General features: G+C 41.4%; 1 protein-coding gene across 1 annotated transcript in view; it reads right to left on the reverse strand.

Annotated features, from left to right (window-relative positions):
• Positions 1–9169: 9169 nt before the first annotated feature.
• Positions 9170–18696, reverse strand: part of LOC133138727 (teashirt homolog 2) — a 62382-nt gene continuing 52855 nt past the window's right edge. The window contains exon 2 of the mRNA XM_061257719.1: positions 9170–13011. Within this exon, the coding sequence (XP_061113703.1) occupies positions 9941–13011 (3071 nt within the window). The 3' untranslated portion in view covers positions 9170–9940. The remainder of the gene's footprint in view (positions 13012–18696) is intronic.

Below are 18696 nucleotides of genomic sequence, written 5' to 3' on the forward strand. Positions count from 1 at the left end.
TTCATTCATTAGCTATTCATTGTCTATGTTAGCAACATACCTAAAGCAGAAAGACATTAGAACTGTGCAAACTTCAATATTTGTTTATTTATCATAAGTCATACCGTTATCGCAATATTCAACAACACAATTTTCCTCATATTGTGCAGCTATAGTAGGATCATTTGGGAAATGTTTTTCAGGTGAGCACTGAAGTCTCCCAGCAAGATTCCCAGTGTTTCATAGCCATGACCAGTTTAGGTGAAGTAGGAACATCACATAGAATGGTGTGTCTTCCTAATTTCTTTTTTTTTTTTACCTGAAGAACTGCAAGATTCTTTACATTTAATATACAGTATAACACATCAGTCGTGATCCAACAACATGGGTCATAAGCTGAGTCCAAAGCAGGCTAATGTTAAACTAATCTTAGGACCTGTGTGTCATATCATGCCATGTTTCATCCAATATTAAAACGTATTCATTTTTCCTTCAAAATTACGGTGTGTTTCCATAGCATAAACCAAAATGTTACGACAAAGATTTGTTTTACCAGAAAATGTGTCATGTGGACAGTGTTCCCTTTCTTGTGTTCACAGCAAGGATGCCTTGTGATTTTCTCATGAATATTAAAAGGTCATTCATATTCGTGCTATATATTTGTGTTTCTGCACAATAGCACCTAATGTGCATTTCTGAGACCCAAAAAAGTGCACTTCTCAGAGATTAGCACATTGCATTGGCACATTTCATTTATACACACTTCTACACTATTTCAGGGAAAAACAACAATTTGGAGGTGTTTCAGTGTGATCATATACAGTCTGTACAGTATGTGTGCGTGTGTACACCCACACACATAAACACACCTCCTAATACTTGTTTATTTCGAATAATATGATTTCTTGATGACTTTTAGTCAAATTAATGTGACAAGAAATATTATTTCTGCCTGCTTCCGCTGCTTTTTGATTTAGTCAGGACTATACACCATTCAGTACAGGAAACGGCTTGATGTTTCTCAGATTTTTGTTTCCCTCTTGCAAAGAGCCTTGTTTGTACTTTGCCCACTCGCAGAACAAAAGACATTAAAAAATAAGCCAGCTAGATCACACGAGGCGATTGGCCCTTTTAGGGAATGCGCTTTTGAGGTAGAGAGGGACTGTGTTCCAGTTCCTTGACTTTCACAGGTAATTAGTCTGGGGTAATTCTGGAAACAAATGAGATGTGTTTATTACATGCGATGAGCAGTCCCCCCCCCCCCCACCTCGTCTTCTCTATCTTTTTCTTCTCTCCAATTCTCAGATGCTATGGAGAACACTTTTGTGTTGGGCCACGGGGGGAAACAAAGTAAGCGGATAGAGACTGTTTTGTGTGTATTCAAGCAGGCAAATTTCAGTGCACATTTGCCCCATTACGGCACATCAGCATCAGTAAGAAGCACGCCAATGCAAGCAAGAAGCGTACACTTATCATTATTTGATAACATGTTTAATGACAGATTGACAGAGGATTTGCAAATGCGAGCTGGCATCAATGTTGCTAAGTTCGCTTCTTACTGCCGCCTCTGCTATGCAAGCATACTTATGTGCATAATTTGATTTCGCTACTAAGCTATTAGTACATTTTAAAAAGAAACTCCAAGCGAGGCCTGTGTGCAGAATGTAAGCTGTTCTGATGTTTTGAATCCATCAGACTATAAATAATGGGAATTATGACATTTATGGAGCCTAAAATGGTTTAAATGTTTCAAAACAATTTTACAGACAGGCATAATATATATAACAGTATAGACAGGCTGCTACTGCTGATCGGATGCATGGAGAAGCAGAAATAATTTCTTAAACAAATACGGGACGGCTTGGACAGGAGAGAATCTTCTGTCTTGACGTTAGTGAGGTTTTATTTATTTATTTTTCCTTCATCTTTTTAGGGCCCGGAAAAAAATGCTGATGATGAAAACTAATGAAATGTTACCCCCTTTTTCAGAATTCAACTAGTGTTTTTGTCTCGTGCATTGTGTGTGTGTGTGTGTGTGTGTGTGAGACAGAGAGCAAGCAAGCGCTTGTGCGTCCGCACCCGTGTCTATCTGGCATTTATCTTCCTATCTGTCTTCCGGAAGACGGAGTAATAATGCTACCTTGAGCGACGTGGATGAACTGCGGAATTATTCCACGAACGGAGACCAGGCACGTTTTAATCATGCCCAGTGCACCGAGTGCGTCAGATCGGGCTTCGCAGGAAGAAAGGCTGTAATTAAGGCGGACGTGTAATATATTAGATTAACTGTATTAATATGGAAACACCTGAAATGAATAAACATGAAGCATAAAATAAACGGTCTGACAACTACACCTGTTTATCTGACAGTTCATCAGATAATAATCACATTATTATTATTATTATTATTATTATTATTATTATTATTATTATTATTATTAGTAGTAGTAGTAGTAGTAGTAGTATTGTTATTATGATTATTATTATGATTTTGGTTATGATTATTACTATTATTAGTATTATTATTAGATACCAAATGTTGCAAGTTTTGCATTACCCATGTGCATTAGTACACATTAAAAAAATAAATTACATTGAAATGATATATATAATGATGTTGGCTACAGCGGAAAGATAAAACTAAGCTGTTGTTTTTTTTCTGTGACAGAACAATGGCAGATAAGCCATGGGGAAAAAAGGACAAAGCGTGAATGTGGAATTATTCTTTAGCTTTCTCTGGTTTCTAGCACAATCTGCTATGCAAATCCCTTTCTTTATTGACCTGGGTATAATTGATATCTGGCACAGAAGGTCAGTCCAGCTAAATGCCCTTCATTTTAACAATTAACCTTGTGGATATGAGGCTGTGCAGTAGGGGAACAGGTGTGGCATTTTCGCCCTTATTGTTAGCCACAGTGTTCCAGCATGCTGTTCAGTCTGAAAGCGCTGGAGCAGACACAACAATTGAGCAAAGAGCGGGAATGGGTGGCTCGAAATTTACTGTATTAATCTTGCCTTTTGCGCTTCAAAGCCGATCCAAATAATACAAAAAGCCACTGGTTTCTGCGGGAAGCTTGACGCAGTACAGATACAGATTTGTTTTGTGCACTCTAAAACAAAATGTGTGCTTGACTTGCATTATATTATTAACAGATAGCCTTTTACAATTTGTAACCTTGTTTTTACGGAGGGTGTTGTTTGCAGCTGGATGCCAAAACTGTGGCAAAAGCAATACCGCCTGGGATTTGAACCGGCAAAACCTTTGGAGATGAGTCAAGATCCTGAACCATACATTGCCAGACATTGTTAATCCTGACCAAACTTAAGAAAAATATGTTTCTAGAAATAAAATCAAATAAAAAATATGAAAATGTGATTACAATATATAAGGTTACCCTATTGGTTTTATTATCGTCTGGCTCTGATCTTTGGCTCTGATCTCTAATCTGGCTCTGAGTTTATGAACCTTGAATAATAATGGTTTTTGTCTTGATGCAAGTCCATGAGTAGAGTTTTTGTAGGGAACTTACAACTCGATCCTGATTTTTCTGAATGGCTAAATATTTAGTTACAGATGTTGGACTAAAATCGCAATCCTTCCACAAGAGTTCTGCCGGGGAGCCAGAAATGTCTGTTTGTTTAATGTTTAATTGTTTTTAGTCTGTAAAGTTGGTACTTTACAAAAGCAAATTACTTTCATTTTAGATTCACAGTCATTTGGCAGATGTTACATTATTGCTCTTGTGTTCCTGCAATTTTAGTTACCCTGTATAAGTATTACATTTATAATAAAGAAATATGCGAGTTAGCAGCAAACATCCATACCAATACATTTTTATTTTGGTTTTGTTTCATATGACATCACTTGTAGCCTCCTGACTCCCAAATTGTAATTATTTGAGATTCCACGTCCGGTTTCCTAGCCTTATATAATGTTTTTGTTTCGTTCTGGCTTGAATTCAACCATCGTCTAGGTATTCAGGACCATTTTGCAGGACTGGTACTTAATTGGGCAGAGAAATGACAGTTTTCAAGCACAGTTTTGACAATCTGATGTACAGAGTTTGAAGGAATAGACAGATTGCATTTGTTGGATAAGAGATTCTTGAAGTATTCAGTGTGTGTCATGCATTTCTGTTCACACAACTTTTAAAGTGATTTCAATGTTTGTATGAAAGTCATGCAAGTACGTTTTAAAAAGACAAGCTGTCAGTTTCAATGATGATTCGGCTCCCGAGAGGTCATTATATTTAGTGCTTAAAGAAAAGTTTGAGCACATTCCATTTTTGTTGAAAATAGAGGTGTGATCTGAGCCTTATTATATTTTTGGCTTTGCATAACATACTGACCTATTAAAAAAATCTTGGTGTTTTGTCTCTGGCAAATTAGACACCTGAAAAGGTTATTTTAAATTAAGAAAAAGAAAATGAATCTAACTTTGACACAATGTTCCCAGTGTAATTGGGGTGGTGAAGGAGGAGGATACAAGCAATCGTGAATTTCAGCTTCTTAAATTGTAACATGCTCTAGCATTTAATTACAACTGCCCTTTGTTTCATGATATGTGATACATTTCTAAATATATGAGACTAAATACATAGGGAGTCATGCAATGGTTTTTGGGGAAAAGCAGAGTAGCATAATGAAAGCAGTCTTTTAAATGCCCTTACTTGTTGTCTCACATTATTCATAGCCTAATTTGAATTTGTTTTTGAACAAATATTTCAAGCATTGACATGTAAATGTGATTTGCTGAAAAGTAAGAGTGGTTTGCCTCTTCAAAAAAAGAATAACTATAATTCAATATCTTTATTTTGTGTTCAAATATCCATATTTGAATTCAAGGCCATTATAATGACTAGTTTGTAATAATAATGAAAAAGAGAATGACTACCAGTTGAGCATTTTTAGGTTGTGTAGGGCTTAGATTTCATTCGGTAAACTTCCAGGCAACTGAATGTGTTTAAGGTTTTTATATTAATATTTGATTTGAAGACTTAATGTAATCCAGAACATTAATATTTGATTTGAAGATGGGCATTTTTGAAGATGGAAGGCGGCTGAACGACATTTGACTGAAATTACAGGGGTCAGACGTCCTTGGCTGAGAGGCTGCGGTAGGCCACTGTAGGCCTGGCTACGGGGGGCTCTGGAGAGGCAGAGAGCTGCCTGAGGAAGGCAGCCGCAGCCGGAGCAGGGGCGCTGAGGTTTCAAATCTGGTGCAGTGGGCACGTTCAGGCTGAGCCAGGCATCAACAAAAATCCCATCTCCCAACATTTTTACTCAAAGGCGATAGGAGATAGTCTCTGCCGCACATTTTTATTCATTTTCTCGATGCGACATTTCCGAGTCTTGAATTCTATTTTAATTAAAAAGCACAAATGAGGGAACACCGCGTCCCTTTTGTGACCGCGTCTCGTCCCTTCCCTAAATCATCCACTGGCCTCCATTTAAAATAGTTGATACTCTAAAACATAATGGCTCGCCAGATAAATCAAGGTTCCATCACTAAAGCGAGGCCTAAATAATTTACGGCTTTAATCTGTTCACTGAGGTGTGTGGTCTATGACAGTAATTATAAATGCAAGGAGAAATTATAGCTGAATACGTTAACTGCATTAGGAGTCATCTGATGAGCAACCGTGATTGCCTGCTCATTTCCAACAATAGAGGGCAAGTTGGTGTCAGAATATTCAAATCAGGACAGAGCTGTGTGCTTTTTCCCATTTACCATCAAATGTCAGTTGCCCGTTATAAAACAGAGATATGATGGGTGGTGGTAATTGAGGACTTGATTGCTTAAAAAAAGATGAAATGGCATTAAATGTTTATGAATTTAGAAGGCAATTATTTTTTTAATAGCTTTGAAATCAGGGAGAAGAAAAAAGAAATATGTTTAATCATTATGATTCCGCAATGGCGCAACATATCAAGTAAAGCCAATTTAATCACACAAAAAACCTAATTGGGGGTTGCGTGATTAATATTAGATATCGAGCAAGGAATTGTGTGAGCGGGGGAAGAAGAGCTTTTGAAAAACAAGGATTCGGGCACCAACTTCCCGTAAGGTTTCACATAACCTGAGGAGCAAGGATAAAAATATGTCTTTCAGAATATTCAGTACAGCGTGTGCAGTTTAAAAACATTTTAAATGGGACTTTCTTGCTGCTAAGGTGATTTTCAGCCATAATGGCTATAATGTCTCCTCAATTTTACTGCATTATTGTTGTTTTCCCTCCTGAAACTGGTGGTTATAAAAACTGTGCCAAATCCACTTCTGGGATTTGTAGAGAGTCTTTCCTATTTGTACTGTACGGCATCTCACAAGAAGCCCAAACGACATGAACATCCACATTAAATATTTTAGCACCCGCTCTCATCCCTGCTTTATTTGGGAGCACAATGTCCTCGGATATTTTGGAAAAAGGCCCCAGTGATGAATGAAGAGCCTCATTTGCGGAGACTGGTCTGCAGAGGAGCCGTTTGGTCGCACGCTACTCCGTTGCTGCGGGAAAATGAAAAGGACCCGACTCGCCCATCGATCAAACAGGGGTGCGTGTGGCTCTGAGACACACAGCACGTGACTCCGTTTACAGATATGATGAGGGATAATCACCATTTTGACGTATACCATTGCACCAAGTTTACACTTTTTGGAGATTTATTTTATTTTATTTATTTTTTTACAAAATGACTGCTCCACTCGTCAGGTTCAGAAGAAAATAGAATAATTGTTCTGTTGAGGAAACGGGGGCACATATTTAAATTTTTATTTTACGAGCAGAATATTTCTTTCTGAGAAATACCCTTTTCTCTACCATTGTACAAGCTCCATTTTATAATGATGTGAAGGCTGCAGCTTCTACCTGAATAAAAGGCTTGTTTGTGACACTATGCACATTTTGTCAGTTACTTAAATTTGGGGATAGCTTGGAATAGAGTGATACTGCATTATGGGAGGAAAAAATGCCTGAAGTGCGTTTACTTTTCTCAGGCAGTGAGTCCTTCTTTCCAATTCTGACGGTTTTTGACATTTTATTAAATCCTTTGCTTAAAGCTTGAAATTCTACATTTTTTTACTGGATGATTGACGGCACACTGCATGCCATGAAATGTTTTTAAAATATATGCGGTGCAAGTTAATCATTTTTGTGCAGCACTGGGGTAACATCCACACATCAACACAAGAACAACAGTTAAGTACACTGTTAAGATTCCTAAACTGGTCCATGAGTGGCAATATGCATCTACGATTTACAGCATTTCCTGTCAGGCATGATTGCTAGACTAACTGTTTGTATAGCACAAGTTGTGAATAAACTGCAGAACTGAGTGTGAAATTCTTTTTGAATCTATTTTGTTAGTTTTGGAAAGGCAGGGATGGTGTGCTGGTGTAAGTTGTTTGGGAGCCCAGTTGGTGGTGAGTTTGAATCTCAGGTGTGATGCTGCTGTTGCTCCCTCCAACAAGGTAAAATTCTGCAATAGATTCTATACAACTTAATAAACCGATAAATATGAATGAATATACACAGTGGATATACCAACAGATAATGTGTACCATAATGACTTGAATTACTAATATTATAATTAATAGTATAATAATTAGTTTAATGGCATTTTCATTCTTGACATCTGAGCAGAATTTAAAGGCCTCCCTACTCAGAATACATGCACCATGGCAAATTTGTAAGTTTGTTAAAATTATTAGAAACACTGAATTATGTCAAAAACTCCAAGTTCAAGTTCAAGTTACTTTATTTGTACCCGTAGGTAGACTCAGTCATCAATCTAAATAAATCTCTCCATATAGTCAGGATTATTCTGGGTGGGTATCATTCTCTCAAGTAGCAGACTCCGAAGAGTAGAATGTGCCCAGATTTTTCCAGTAAAAAGATTTGTGTGTTGGGGGAAGAAATGGGTCAGGATGACCATCCCTTAGAAGAAAACCCTACTCTGAACTGCTGCCCATTTTCTTTAAAAAGCTGTTTGGGTGTGGCTTTGAGCTACTCTCCACCTGGCAGTAGTCTTGACCAACAAGCAGACATTGTGGTGAATCTCATCTGCCTTTCATTTGTTCATCTTATGACTTTTCTGCTGAAGGTTTATCCTCTTTAACTTTTACATTTCCTACTACATCTTATCAGACTTTAGGTTTATAGGTCTGTTGACAGTAATTTTCCAGCTTCCAACTGCTCAAATTTCCAACTGCTTCCAACTGCTTAAATTTCAAGATGCAGTAGCATTTAATTACAACTGCCTGTTGATTCACAGTCCATTTGAATAAATGTTATTAAATCAAATGTATGGGGAAAATGCTGTGTCAGCAATGAAAAGGGTTCTTCGCACTGCATCCCCCAATCACATCCGAATTGTTAAAATAATGTGTCTTGAAACATCAAGAGTTGCTAAGCTTAATAAAAAATAGTCAAAATAAAGCTGCTTTGGGGAGATACAGAATTTCTGTTTGTTTGAAATGTGAATTTTTTTTTGTCTAAATATCAAATACCGTGAATTTCCTAATGAGGACATCATCAAAACTGGATGTCATAAAAAATCAATTTCTTTACTGTATTTGAGATCTGTCCAGCTGGAGATGGGTAATCTACAACATTAAGTATTCTCCTTGCCTGTCAGTTGAATCTGGGAGGAAAAAGCAGGCAAAACTTTTACATATGCTTGATGTGCAGTCACATATGTGTGTGTGTTTTTCACCTTGGGTGACTAGGGGGGCTTCGTAGCTGTGACTGGGTATTTGACTACCTTATTAACGATGACAAAAAAGGCAGTCAAATTATGGTGGCAGTGTGTACTGTAATGCTTTGGGAAGTTGCAACTCGAAGGTTGTAGGTTCACTACCAAATTGCTCAAGTAATCCAAATTGCTCCAGTAAATATGCAGCTGAGCAGATGGATTGCGTGCAAAGTAAGCAAGTTATGCAAGTTGCTCTGGATAAGTGCCTAAAACAGTGGTTCCCAACCCTGTTCCTCGAGGTCGACCATCCTGTAGCATTCCACTCCAACCCTAAGAAAGCATATGTGTGCCATATTACATTTGAAATAAAAACCTACAGTAGATCTCCAGGAACAGCATTGCGCCCCAACCACTGGCCTAAAATTTAAAGTATATTTGTATTAATGATCTACAACACAGACCCAAGATGGCAAGCTTTAGACTTAAAGTGAAGAGGCCATTTTGAAAATGTTAACACTTTATTTTGCATTGGTACAAAAGGTGCGGGTCTCAGTTGTTTTACCTTCTTATTTTTGCAACATGAAACACTATTTTTGTTCTGCAATATTTACATTGATGAGAGACGCCCTTGTTTCCAGCCTGTCTAACGTTGGTAGGTCATGTACAGAATCTGAGTCTAAACTGGTGATTAAACATTTATTAAAGTGCTTTTTTCTGTTCTATCATTGCAACACAAACATTTTACAGAGCAATATACTATACATCTCAATAAATGTGTTCACAGGTGTCTCGACTACCTGTTGGAAACATCTGCATACTTACGCAGGTGTCTCATTGAAATTGTAAATTACAATTAACGCATTAATCAATTTGCCATAAAAGTAATACAATTAAAACCTGGCATATCATACAAATAAATAGTAGTCATAGCCAATGCTATTGCATGCAAACATCAGCAATTATGTTTCAAGCAGTAATACAATTCATTACTGGTGATGAATTTGAACTGGGTGCAAAAACAATCAGCTGATGAGTCATTTAACCATATGTGTTTTTTTCCCCTCAGTAACAATTTTTTTCTAGTCCAGCCAGTAGGGTCCATATTGGCCTAAATCAAAGTTTATTGTTAAGTAATGCTACTTGAAACATGGCGAGAAAACATGACCCGTGTTGGGGATGGGAAACAAAGCAAAGCAATTACAGTAACGAAAATAACAAAAAAATGGTAAACGGGTGGTAAAATGTGAATTTTTCAGCATGCTGGCCAGTGCTAATCTTTGTCCATTTCTACGTACTGTGAATGATTCTCTGGCGATTTGCTGTGAGTTTTGCTCAAATGAAGCTTGACAGCATGGTTGCTAGCGAATGTCCGGCTACAGAGTTTACATCTGAACTTAGAGTCAAGGTCTTCTTCTGCAGAAAGAGTCTCTGTCGCCCTGACACCAAGGACCTTTGAAAGCTCTGGCTCTACTTTCGTCTGATGCTCAATGGGTAATTTGCTCATGTCTTTTATCTGAAATCCCAGGTGGGACTCCAAGTGGCAAATAAAAGCGGCCGGTGTCCTGAACTGAGATGCACAGTCATTGCAGTAGAAAATTGGGCTGCCTGTGTCCATGTTCTTCAAGAACTTTGTCCCTCCTGTTTTCCTCAGCTGGTATTTCACATTGGCCAGCCAGTGGCTGATGGTGGTCATGGACAGGCCGGTGAACTTGGAGATGTGCATGCGTTCCTGAGGGCCGAGGTCAGACAGCAGGTACTTGCCCTCCGAGGTCAGGAATAGGCTGGATGCGAATTGGGCCTGCAGGATGAGGAGGTGCTGTGGGTTCCAGTTGGATTGCCTGCCCTTCCGCTTGTGCACAGAGTATATCTCCGCTGACACATCCTCAAAACGCCGCACATCTGTCTCCAACTTCACAGCAGGCATCCTGGAAGACACAGAAGGCTTTGGCGTGGTGGCTTTTGGCAGGACCTTGACCATATCGGCAATGTCGGACAGGGCATGCTTCTGTGGCACAGGAGTGGACGACTGCAGGTGCAAGGAACCCATCTTGTGGTTCTTGTATTTCGTCAAGTCAATGGGCTGGTCATTGCTCTGGAACAGAAAAGAGTTACTGATCCTGCTGGATCTGGGAGGTACAAGAGCCAGAGCTGGTTTCTCCAGGCCTCTGCTTGGTTTGGAGAACAAGGACTGGGAGCAGCTGGTCAGTGTGGCCTCAGGCTTGGGATTGGAGGGCTTGTTGGCTTTCCCCAGATGATTGTTCAGTACGGACTGCAGTGCACTTAGTGGGTTTATGCCTAGGATCTCTGGGGAGTCATTAACAAGTGGTGGGATGTGGTTGACGCCATTGCCTATGGGGGGGCTTGGGGACGCCTTGTCCCTATCTGAAAAATCCGGACTGAGCTTGCTTCTGATGGTGTCAATCCTTTCCTTCTCAGGTTCACTGTCTATCTTTGAGGAGGAGGAGTCCTCCTGGCTATCACTCTCCTCAGTTTCAGCCCGCTCAGACTTGCTGTTCTGGCCATCCATCCCATCACCCATGGGGCCTCTGTCCTTTTTGACATCCCTGCTGTGGCGCTGGCCCTGAAAGCTGTCTGTACCAACACCCCCTTGGAAAAACCTGCCTTTTGGTGCGATTGGCCTCAGCTTGTTGTTGAAGGTCTGCTTGAGCTGTATGGGTGATGAAGCAGAGAGGGGGGCGGACTTGATCACACCAGAAAGCTGGTAGGCAGCGTGAATGCTGGGATAGGCACTCCAGCTTGGGGTCCCTGTTTGGGCCTTGTTGATGGCAGAAGCCACTGTGTTGGCCAAAGACTTCAGTATATCCCCTCCTCCACCAGAGACTTGTTCAAGGTCTTCTTCGCGTAGGTATGGGTACTTGAAAGGTCCCTCCTCTGACTTTTGTTCCTCACCACCATTCTGTTTGTCATCTTTGACTTCCTCTGCCTCCTCTTTGCTGCCGTCGGTTGGTTTGTCACCAGCTCCTTCCTTCTGAGTATCCTTCTCAGCATCCCCAGAAGCAACGCTTTTTGGGGAGACCTTTCCACTGTCTGCATCGCCGTGGCTTTCGCTTGCAGGGGGCTCTGCCAGTGCCTGCATCTTCTCCACGGCCAGGGGGTCTAATGCCAGCTGCTTCCCCTTTTTGGAAGCAGAGCTGGTGACTTTGATGAAATGTCCTGTGACCATCATGTGAGTGGTGAGCTGCTGCAGGGTGTCGTGTGAGCTTCCGCACTCCATGCATTTGAGGATCTGGGACTTGCATGTCTCAAACTGCCACGTGTAGCTAGCGCCGTTCTGATAGCCATAGCGGTTGCTGTGGGAACTATGAAGGCCCGAAGCCCTCTGTGCATCTGTATAGGTGGACACCCCTGTGGTCGAGTCAGGGGAACAAGGTCTGGTGACTTCAAATGCCCGCTTCTTTGAAGGCGGGATTAACTTGGGGGCTATTACAGGAATGGGTTCTTTCAAAGGCACTTTTTGGTAATGCTTAGTCTTTATCATGTGGACACTCAGGTCTTGGAGGGAGTCAAAGGAGTGTCCACAAAACATGCACTTGAGGACCTTCTGGGCATCCTCCTTCCCCTCCATGTCCTGCAGGTTCCGCTTGCGCACTTTAGAGGAGGAGGCAGAAGCACCACTTCCCCTGCTGTGGTTGTCGTCCTGGTAGTGTCCACTCTTGTTCATGTGCACGGTGAGCTCCACCAGGGTGTCATAGGCTGCGCTGCAGTCCTTGCAGCGGAAGCGGCTCGCTCCCGTGAAAACCGTCCCGCAAGCCTTACTGCTACTCTGCCGGTACAGGTGCACAGAGCTGAAGAGGTTGGGCTTGGAGATTGGTTTGGGGGATAGGTTCTGCTGGAACGTCTTCGACAGGGCGTCCTGGTGCCAGTCGAACTCGCCCTTGGCAGTTCCGTTGGTGCTGTCGCAGCTGCCCTTGCTGGCATTGGCTCCTGCCTTCGGGTCCAGCCCGATGCCTGTCCAGTAGGAGTCAGACAGGAAGTTAGCGTAGGCGGCGCGCATCTTTTCCAGGCTGCTGTGCATCTCATCTTTCAGCTTGGCGCTCCTGCTCTCCTCGTCCCCATGGCTCCCGGGTGGCGAGGCGCTCTTGAAGTCTGAGAGGCGGTCGCTGGCGTCGCTGAGGCGAGACTCCAGCTCCGCCTCCTGGTTAGAGAGGACACTGATGGGTGAGTTCTGGTAGCTGTAGCTGCTCTTGTTATCGGTCTCCTTGTCCTCTGGCACTTTGGGGCTGGTCTTTTCTGAGCACTCCTCCTCAGTCAGAGTGTCATTGTCTGCGTCGTCCTCTCCAATGGACTCTCTGAGGCTGCCATCATCATCAGGCATGTAAACTAAAAGAGAAGGAAAGAGATTGAATAATCATAATAATAATAACAACAATATTAACAATGTTAATATATATTAAATATACTATTAAATATACTATTACTAAATATACTAATATACTATACAAGCATTCAAAAGCATTTTATTTACACAAGCATTTTAAAGTAACATGTAAAATACATGAAAAACAAAACAAATAAAAAAATCTAGAAAAATATCAGGACCAAAAGCAATTAAAAGGAATAGTAAAAACTAAAAGGAAAAGTATAGACTATGCAGGGTATATGCCCTCTAGTTGATCATTTAAAAATGTTGAGTATTGTCGGGAAATAAAACTTGATTAGAGAGGAGGAACTTTATTGTGTAAGGAAAGGGTTTTTGTGTTGCTGCGCCAATGTCAAACATGTGGGCTTCCAAAATAGAAATCATTGCAAAGAGTTGAACTGAACCATCATTCATCGAACTTTGATGGATTGTATGGGGATAAAAAATTACTGCAATTATACGCGCAAAGAAATAGTGTGGTGAACTCTAATTAAACCTGATGCAGGCATGTGATAAATGCACTTCATCGAAAACGGATTCTGATGGCAATTCACCACGGCAATCCGTCCCAGACTCCCCTTTTTCTTTTTGTACATTTTCTTTTCATTAGTGATCTCCTTGTGATCTCTCAAAATATTTATTAGGCCCCATGTTTTCCATCCTGTTCCGGAAAAAGCATCTGGGACATGTACGGCTGTGTGAGCAGCCCCCTCCTGCCCATTAGCCACCGCTGTGTAGCTCCTCTCTGCGAACAGCAGGTCGTCCTGCAGGGCCCTGTAATTCACGACAGGCCATTGACTGAGCGCCGTGTCAAAGGTCCCCCCTCCCCCCATGTAGAGATGTTTACAACAATCATGGGCCGCTGAGTGACAAAGGGAATTGATTTCTCTCAGGGTTTTCTAAGTGTTATTGCAAATGACCTATTCCAAAGTGATTATGAGTGTCTACACTGGCGCCGAACAGCCGAGGACCTCTTCCTTTCAGATAGCGTCCCGCCACACTGGGATTCCAATACATTAAATCGGTCAGGCTGCATTTAGAGGCTTCGCAAGCTGACTAGGGGCTTGATGAAAAGGCCATCTCTCATCAATCACTGATACATACAGGGTATGCACATCTCTATCATCTACTAACCCTCGCAGGTAAACCGCGGTTGTTTAACGAGGTTTCAAACGGAGGCAGTCGAGAGGCGGATGTAGGTTGACCTCTGCACAAGATTACTTCGATTGAGGAGGGATTATCTTATTCAGGGGGTGACATTGGCAGTTGTTTGCGTTTAAGCTGTGAAATGTGCAAATGGCGGGACTGGGGATAGCAGCATGAGTGAAAGGCTTTATTGCATATCAATAAAACCACAGCATTACTGGATTTGCCCATTTACAGTACATCATATCATGGTAATTCCAAAGATCTAGAAAGCCATGGAGAGAATCTATATTTTTACACCCTGTTGAGAGCAGCATGGCGGTGTGCGTGAGTGCAAGGAGTTCTCCATTCATGACTGATGAATCTATGGTATCTCCCATTTACAGTGGGCTACAGAATTATTGATACCCTTCTTGATAAATATGCACAAAAAAACCTGGAGCCCACTGTATGTATGGTTGTTAAGCACCTATGTATTCTTAAATACAGTTAGATTTTTCACCATCACATTTTTAAAGGAAGACACAGCTGCTTGTTGTCGTGACAATGCTGGCAAGTGTTGGAATATTCATTTCAATGCTTGTGGAGAAACAAGCTCATTACCTGCAATTTCAAAAGATTACACAACTAATCCCTCACATGGCTATACTATTCTTGACAACTCATAAACAGTAATTATCTTTTTCATTATTCACCTGTTCACTCTGGCAATGCACGGGACACAAATGTTATTGCATCAATTAACTGGTAATTAAAAAACAGTATTTCTAATTGGCACCCTCACTGGCGTCTCCAGATTTTTTTCTTTACTTTTGAGATGATGCATTATGTGTTCACATTTTGTGAATGCCTACGGCAGTGCTAATCATAATATCAATACTCTTCCCGAAGATGAGAATGCGCTGTGCCTTTTTGGTTTCGTAATCTTTTCAGTACTTCTAGGGAATTGACTGGGGTGATTACAGCCACAAACACTGCAACTGCGCCACACTCCTTATCTTCAGAGAGAATTGGCGCTTAAGAGTTCCCTGAGACCATTGCTTGTGGTATTACTTGAGGTCAGGATTTTACCTCATTGCTTCCCTGCTTCAGCAACGGTTTTTTATTTTCCCAGCGCCCCACCGGCTGGAAATGGCCATAGAGTAACTTTACACCAGGGTTTCACTAAGCTTTTTCAGAAGCCAACATAAGAGCCTTGTTCATTCACTTATGCATTTCATGTGGTTAATATTTCTCGTGGAGATACAGGCACTTTGTTAAGGGAATATTGAATGCGTATGCCTGAGAGCGCAACATTGTGCAGCCATTGAGTGTCTCCAGCCTTCGAATCTGGAAATAAGATTTTTTTTTATCAATATTTCACAAGCGCTTGAGGAGAAGCCCTGGAGGTGATCTACAGACAGCTAATGGAGTGAGCTGGAGATGGAGATGGGATTTGCCCCCTTCAAAACAAACATGTTCGCGCCACTCTGCCCGCAGAAGGGTTTCAGAGAGTGCGGTGACCCTGCTCCGACACAAGGGAGGTTTTCAGAAGGGCCCAGCTGGATGGGCGACGGGCTCCCTTCGCTCCACATTCTACATTGTCGTGAGTCCCTCGGGAACGGAGAATCGGGATTCACAGAGGTTATACGGAAAACAAGCTTGCTGAAGAAGACAAACTTCTAGATGGAGAATGGGCAGCTCCTGCAGAGGACCGCAGAATGAATACACAGGGCTTTGCAGGGGGTAGTGCAGCTGCCTGTGCCTTTGTACATTCTCCCCAGAGCACAAATTTACACTTCGGTACAATTGAATAGGAGTGAAAAATTCCGCCATTCCCCAAAGTCTCATGGCTTTTCCCTAATGTAACAGACAGAGGAGGATGAAGCAAATTATTGAGAGCAGTCTAACATTTTCAGTGAATGCGAAATCTCTTGCACAGTAAAATGTGCTCTCTCGGACAAACAAATAAATAACGATCCCCTGAAGAGGACACGTCTTCAGGACAGAAGTGCTTATGCATGTCCATTCATACGACATGTCACATTTCCATTTTTATGGTAATTGCTGACTTCAGCCTTTATGGTAACAAGCCTTTATATTGGATCTTATTCATGGAACTTTGCCTCATCAAAATCCGCAACAGCACGGGCCCCCTTGTTTAATTAATTAAGAACTGGTGTTCATAAATATTTTACAGACTGCCTCCAACAATGCTACACAAAGACATGCATACACTTTCCATTTCAACTCAGCTATAACAATTTGTATGACAATGTACACAACGCAACACTCCTTGACAGCACTTATGGTTGTTATTCAGTATTGAAATCTAGTAAATTATACAGTTACTGCATAGGTTGGTAATATTGATCTTTTTGCCAGTTCAAAACAAGCACTGTATGTTAGGGAGGTATTTGATCCAAGTGTTAAGGCACGCTGAGTGACACATATATGCAAGTAAATCTTTATAATCTTGTGCAATATTGTTCACGTTTCACCGACTGCCGATCTTTGTTTGTTGCCCATGCAGAAATGTGTAAACCTTCAGTTTCTTACTTCATTTGATGTAGTGCTAGTGACACTGAAGCTTTACATACTTAGATTGACGTAAATGTTTAAGAAAGAGAGAGAGCCGTTACTGGTTTAAACTACCTGAATTCAATCCTAACTATTATATTCATTATAAGTTCTTTGTTTAGAATGAAAATAGGTTAAAATGAATATTGGTGGTCTCTAACACCTTGAATCACTGAGACCTAGCTGGTCATTTATAAAGATGTTGACTGGATCCACACCTAACAGTTGTAATTACTTCAAAATTAAAGTGTAACCTACAGCACATCTGGATCCAGGAAGAGGCAGTTTGTCATTATAAAGGCACACATGTAGTTATACTTAGTGTTCAAGGAACCTACACTTTTTGTCAGTTCCTTGAAGATAAGTTTGAGCCAGGACCTCAGACAATCATTTTATTTGCTCTTCAAGTGCCTCTAGGCATTCAAAATCGAGACTATTTAAGTATATTTTTAAACATCACTAAATAAAGAATGCTTCCTGCATCATCCCTTTGCCCTCTCAGGCCTGATGCCCTGAATTAATCCAATCAAAGGCTCCAATTAACCTCTGGGCAAAGATCACCCAATACCCACATGACTACTTGGACCTCTCCAAACCCTTTGTAACGGAGAGCCTGTGTTTGCCAGCTTTCATCTGTGCCAAGCACCATGAATTTCCAGAACAGGGCCGAATGCAGGGCCGACGCTGGCCAGCCACTGCTGGCAGACACAGCTACAGTCACGCCTTTGAGCTGGGCTGCTTGCTTGTCAATTAAATGACTGTGTGTCATTTAAGTGTGACAAACAGGGACATGATGTTTAGCTATGGCTGTGTTTGTGATCTTAGTAGAAGTTACTCAATATGTTAGCAAGGACTCAAGATGTAAGTCATATATGGCCCTATTTATATAGTACGTAAAAAAGGGCAAAAACCTGAAAATGTCACAAATAGCCAAGGTAAATGGAACAGTCTGAGCCTTTTTTTATCATTTGACATGAATTATGACATTGTAGTGAGTTCTCCTGATAGACATCAAGCCTTGGATATATAAAGAATTTGGTTTACTGGGAAAGCTTTTTTCAATCAAATATCTAATGACGCAAGGGTACAGAGTGTATCCGAGCCTGTCTTTCCCCATCAAAGGATAGCTGCTAAGGCTACTGTGTAAATATTGTTGCATTTGCTATTTTGGTCCCGTAAATACAGCTTTCAGTCTAACTAGGCTTACAAAATAAGAAGCTGGCACGCCAGTTGCGGAGATGTAGCATGTCATAAACCCCTGTAAAGCCTCCAATCTGTGTCACTACAAATTTATATCTTCAGACAGGGATATGCAAAGGTCAGGAAACCTAGGGTGTCCATCATAAATCAACAACACCAAGTGTTTATAACGTTAATCCGTTAGAACAGACTCCTGGCATAACAAGCCTGCTATTCTCTGAGCAGCAACCCCCGCCCCAGCCAAGAAACTGCAGCCAATAGAGAGGGTTTAGCATGAGTGTATTGTTACCCCTCGCATCTTAACCTGCTCCTGATTTTTTTTTTTCCCTCTCCATTCTTTTAATGCACTGCATACAATTTTTTCTCCTACCTTAAACCCACAGAATGCGCGTCATAAAGACCCAAGTACCCAGCATAAGCTCGTACACGGGGGTGGTGGGATTGGCGTGTGCTTTTTTTTTTTTTTTTTTGCGGCACGACGAACGCCTTTAATTTCTTCCCCGACTTGTGTCCGTTAATCGGCCATTAGACGAGCCAAAGCGAGAAGGCAGGCGCGTTCTGACTTTAATAAAGGCTATAAACTTTGACCCCGGTCTCTCCCTCCAGTGGAAGTTTAGCTACGCGCAGGTCGCCAGGCGATGAAGTGACTGCGGAGATCACTCTTGTCTGCCGGCTTGTCTAGCCTTTATGAAATGGGAATTGGCAGTTTCTGTACATCACAAAACCAATCGTGCAGCGCT

Source organism: Conger conger, chromosome 10 (assembly GCF_963514075.1).
Source record: "Conger conger chromosome 10, fConCon1.1, whole genome shotgun sequence".
Classification (NCBI taxonomy): Eukaryota; Metazoa; Chordata; class Actinopteri; order Anguilliformes; family Congridae; genus Conger; species Conger conger.